At 38.4% G+C, this 5,537-nt stretch overlaps 1 protein-coding gene across 1 annotated transcript; it reads left to right on the top strand.

Moving 5' to 3' along the window:
* The first annotated feature begins 1,627 nt into the window (after positions 1–1,627).
* Positions 1,628–3,861, top strand: LOC117408400 (fibronectin type III domain-containing protein 9-like). Its single transcript, XM_034013360.2, has 2 exons — positions 1,628–1,855; positions 3,045–3,861. Exon 2 carries the CDS (start codon positions 3,057–3,059, stop codon positions 3,723–3,725), a length of 669 nt encoding a protein of 222 aa, XP_033869251.2. The 5' UTR covers positions 1,628–1,855; positions 3,045–3,056; the 3' UTR covers positions 3,726–3,861.
* The last annotated feature ends 1,676 nt before the right edge of the window (positions 3,862–5,537 follow it).

Below are 5,537 nucleotides of genomic sequence, written 5' to 3'. Positions count from 1 at the left end.
AGTACTCAGGACCAGTACCCAGAACCAGTACTAATAAGTACAAAGAACTATATATTTTCTTGGCTGGATTAAAAGATTTAATACCTCGTTTTTATTTCACGTTGAAATGGAAGTGGATAACGGTTGATAAACCTCACAGTCACTACAGCTAATCAGCATCCTACAGGTAGATGCCCCTTTGAAAGCTAACGTGACTTTAAAATCTTAAAACTTGCTTTTGCTTATAAAAAGCATTAATATCCTCCACAGCCTTTATGACCTGTAGATAAATGGCTTTGTCTTGCATTAAGTGCACTCGCGTTTGGGTTGGTACACCTGACTGTCACCACAGTCAATCATCTAGCAAGTAAAGACCTCTGCGTCCAACATTAATGCTTAACTAGAAGACTAAAAAGAGATGTGTGCATTGTTGATTCTACTAATACAAGATATAAGCTTGGTCAGTAAGGATAAACAAGCTGCACAATCACAGGGTGTAGCTTTTCTGTTTTACCATTTCAACCATAATGTGTTCTGTTTCTACCAAAATCATTAGTTTCCATAGAGGTGCAGGTACTGCATTAGAATGTCAGCCTATTGAGGACAACCTTACTGCTCAGCGATACATTGACGAAGTCCTTGAGACTACAGTTCTTCTGTTCCTGCAAGCCAATCCGGAAGTAGCAATTTTCCAGCAGGACAATGCAAGACCACACAGTGATGGGATTACAATTGCATGACTTCAAGAAAACAATGCCGAGGTCTTGCCGTGGCCAGCTTTTTCTCCTGACCTGAGTCGAATAGAACATCTGTGGGACCAAATCCCCAGTGCCATCCACAGGAGACAACCGTGACCAGCCAACCTTCACCAGCTGGCTGCAGCTGCACAGGAAGAGTGGTGGAACATCCCACAGCAGTTTATCCAGAGGCTGATCAGGTCTATGTGTCAACGCTGCCAGGATTGTGTTAATGCTCAGGGAGGTCAAACCCGATACTAACTTTGTAATGTTTTCATTTTGACAGTGTATCACGTTTCATCCAGAAAGCGTATCATGATTCTTTGATCTGTATTTTTGTTCACATTTTCTGTGATTTTGTTTGATATCTGTTTAAAATATTTGACTAAATCCATTAGACCTGAGTGTTGCATTTCTTTTGTGCATCAATGTATGTATGTATGGAAACACATTTTTTTTTAATAATAAACAGATAACAATAGCAGATCACAGCATGCTTAAATGAGGTTCCACCCGATAGTCACAACATATTAAAAGTATTCTGGTCAGCCACACAAGGCTACAATAGTGGTTTCTTGAGCTAACAGAATACTGCTCACAAGCTTTAGAAGTTACCAATCTGATCATATAACCGCAGACCCAGATTAGAATGCCAGGTAAAAAAGAACTAAACTGCTGATATCTGTTATGAATAAGGAATCAATCATTGACGGGTCTGCTGAAGTGAATCATGCTGATCATTAAAAAAAAAAAAACATTCTCGGTTCTTCTAATCTAAATCCCTGATATCTGCGTACATGAGCAATATACAGTACTTTTTACACAATATTGCACAGATTTCCCCCACTTCTTTCAATAGAGCTGATTTCTGTGCAGCTGACGTCACTATGGGCAAGTACTGCATATTGAAATACTCTCCTCCACATCACACAAGCTGTGTCTGGCTACAGTACAGTATTTTTGAGGAAAGAAAAAAGCATGTGGCATGATATTTCATCTGGAGAAATTAATCAAGCGCTGTCATAAAAATTATTAATATTTTCGATTCTTCATCCACTACATCTGTAGTTTCTCCCCGTGTGAGAGAATTCTTAAAGCACAGAGACGAACACTGGATTGTGGAACAGCGGATCGAGGAGGTGAGAAAGAAACGCTTATTAAATCTTCTTTTCTCTTGTCCTTAGATTTTGGTATTCTCTTTCTCCAGCAGTGCAACTACCCATGGCAATTCAGAATGTGCTCTATTATCTACAATGCAATACAAAATACAGCTTAATTAAAATATCAATGCAAATAAATAAAATGATTGACCATAACATGATGCAAATATCACAATAATACAGGTGCATCATTACTCTGTGAATGTGGTATCTGTTAAATTGATGTAGGTCTGAATTTAATATGCTGATTGTACTTGAATATGAAAATGTACAAATATAATTCAACACCGCAATGCTGTTTTTCTATTCTTAATGCAGTAAGGGGGCATTTGTGGGTTGAAATTGGAAAGTTTTTTTTTTTTTTTTTTTTTTTTTACTGTCCATGGCTATACTTTATACCTGGTCATCGTGTTTAAACACCATTCTTACAACTATTATTGATACATTGCACATTGGCTTTTGATGTAACATCCAATCAAAACAAATCCACTTTCTGAGCACTGCCTCCTGAATGGCAGAGTCTACCACTTCCACACATTGTTTATGTAGAATATTCATTTCATCGTTCAACAACCTTTACATGAACATGTTTAGGCTATAGGTCATTAATAGCAATTTTTATCATTTGCAAAAGAAAAACAAGTGTTTCAATTTGGGTTAAAAAGAATCCCATTTGTTTTGTTGGTGGAGGTGTGAGTTTTTTTAAACTCCTTTTAAAAAGCTACTGTTCCAGGCATAGAGAAGTATAATGCCTGCAAGAGCTAGCCTTTGCGTTACCATAGTAACTAGTGTGCTAGAAAAAGAGGCTGACAGAGGGAATAGCAGTCAGATAATAGGAGAAGAAAGTAAAGCTACAAAGAGACAAACCAAGAGAAAGATCTATTTCACCAGGCAATAATTTAAAGGGAATTTAATAATTAATTTAATTGCAACTGTCAGTGCAGTATTCAACATTATACAACCAACACTGTAATATTGGTGTGGGGACATAATCTACAGTACAGAAAGACCACACTGAGGGAGGTATGCCATGCCACTCAGCAAAAAGAATCTAGAGTACAGTATACATTATTGTAAGTTTTATACAGACTGGTGATCTATTTGCTGTAGAGGAATAAAAATGATCAAGCCCAATGTCTAAAACTATATTTGTGTGTGTGTATTTTAGAAAACATTTCAAATGCAGAAGATGAACCTAGAAATGAAGAACATCTCATTCACCTCGGCTTCAGTTTCCTGGTCACCCAATCCCTATACCTGCCCAGCTAATCTCTACAGACTTATATATCGCCCAAACTGGAGCAGCATTTTGTCCGGCTTCTCAAGGCAGAATTTTAATCGTGAGGAAATGGTTCCGCTGGGTAGCAGCTCTCTAACGCTGCACAGGCTTACACCATCAACCAACTACATCATCTGTGTCACATGCCAGGGGTCCCAGGTTTCCAGAGACCAGTGTGCCCTCTTTCACACGCTGGCCAAGGACGCTGTGGTTCTCACTAGCAGGACGATAGACCTGGCTACAGTGGTGTGGTTTACCAGCAGTATCCTCCTCATCATAACTGCCATCGTGCTGCTTCATGGCTGCTTCAAGCTGTGGTGTAGGAAATCCAAAAGGAAGCGATACAGCTCTGCAGAGACCATTCGTTTTCAAGGCAGGAGTGGCCAAGCCTGGCCTGAGGGTAATGCTGAAACTGCCCTTGTGGATGACCATTGCGAAATCCCATCACTGTCAATCCTGGAAAAGCAAACAGAAGTCAAATCAGAAGGCTTAGGTGGGACAAAGGGTCTGCTGGCTTACAAAAAAAACAAAGATAAAATGAGCGTTTTACCACAGAGTATCCATGAATAACAAATATGTGTTTTAGGCTTGTTCAAATGCTGTAGTGGTTATTGAACAAAAGAGAGAATTCTGTACATGTGGCGTGTTTTTTAGCGTATTAGTATGCTTTGTATACTAATACGCTAATGCTTTTTACATATGGACCTAGATGTTTGATTGTAAATGATTTATATATATATATATATATATATATATATATATATATATAATATATATATAATATATATATATTTACAGGGTAGATATTTTTTACTGGAATGTACTACTTTTTCCAATTTCCAGTTTTGTTCAATGCTGAAAATCTGTTATCACATTAGGCATTTATATTTTGGTGTTCTAGTATTAAACAAAGTAAGGTGCTAGCCAAGCTCCCTGTTCTTGGATATTCTGAATTAACAGCATGCAAGGGCAAAAGACATCGTTGGCTTAATTTACTAGGTCACTAGACTCCACAGTTTTTGTTTTTTTGTGTGTGTGGAATAAATGATCCCATTTGGAGCTATTACATTATATTGTACTTGTCTTTGTAAATTTAATAAAGGTAGTTTAATTTAGTTGGCATACATTCTTTTATTCAATATTTTGGAAGGATTGTGTCTTTTTCTTCCAGGTGTTCAGAATGCATTCAAGTCTCAAATTAGATAATGAATAAGTTAACAATAAAACTGTATGTATTATGGAGTTTAATATGTAATATACAGCATATCAATTTTAAATGATTTATAATATTGATACTGTTCCATATAAGGTGAGCTTCTTGTTGCACGATAACATTGTGCAATTATTTCAATCACATAATGCAGTATTCAAAATGCACCTTCACCACCAGAAGTATCATAGGGCCTTGTCTAACCTGCAGTGAGTTATGAACACTGCTGCGAGAATACTGACTAAAGGTAAGTCCTTTCAGCCAATAAAACCTGTCCTCCTTTCCTGATACAAGCTTCTGACTCAACCAAACACTGTGTCTCTCCTACATTGTACTGTAAATATCTCAATGACCTTGTAACAGGGCGAGCAGCCCTGTACATTGTTTATTTATTTTTAGATCAGGGTCTCCCCCTCCGCCCCTGTGCAGGTTGTTTTGTATTGTTTATTTAGTTTTATTGTATTATATTTATGATGGCGTAGCGCCGTGTTATTATTTTGTTTATTTTTAAAACGTGTCCTGGCAGAGGCGAGATCGGTGCTCGTCCTCTGCCAGGAGTAATAATTAAAACTTGTGCAGAAGGTGGCCATCTCCCGAATGAATTAAGTGATTTAATTTGTTGCTAATCGGGAGATGGTCACCTGTTATAAAAAGCCTGCAGATCTCCAACTCAGGGTAGGTGTTGGAAGGAGAGTGAGCGAGAGGATTAAAACTAAACTAAAAGTAAACTCCAGGAACAGTGAAGGCAAATGCTCAGCCTGACCTGGGTTTTGTTTATTATTTTTGTGTTCGTGATTTTGTTTTGTTTAACTATTTATTTTGCTCTGTGAGCGAGTGTTTTCTGTTTGAATATTTTATTTATTTTTGTTTGCTTTGAATAAAACGGCGCCCGCGCCACTGCACCATACTTTTTGTTTTTGTTGTGCCTTCTTCTGGTCTGACGTCACCACCAGCCATTCCTGCCACACGTGGTGTCCTGCGTGGGATTGCAGCGCCTCCAGGACGCAGGCAGAATAGGGTACTGCATCTTTTTCATTTTTTGTTCGTTTCTAATTGTGTGGGGAAAAGGAGAGTGAAGAGGAGGATGGGAGGAAGAAAGATGAGAGGAGAGAGGAGGAAGATCTGCAGAAGGCAGCTGCAACAGCGGCCACCAGGGGTTGTTGTGGTGGAGG

This window comes from Acipenser ruthenus, chromosome 2, assembly GCF_902713425.1.
Source record: "Acipenser ruthenus chromosome 2, fAciRut3.2 maternal haplotype, whole genome shotgun sequence".
NCBI lineage: Eukaryota > Metazoa > Chordata > Actinopteri > Acipenseriformes > Acipenseridae > Acipenser > Acipenser ruthenus.
The sequence above is the reverse complement of the archived record's forward strand: the minus strand, read 5'-3'. Positions and strand labels throughout refer to the sequence as shown.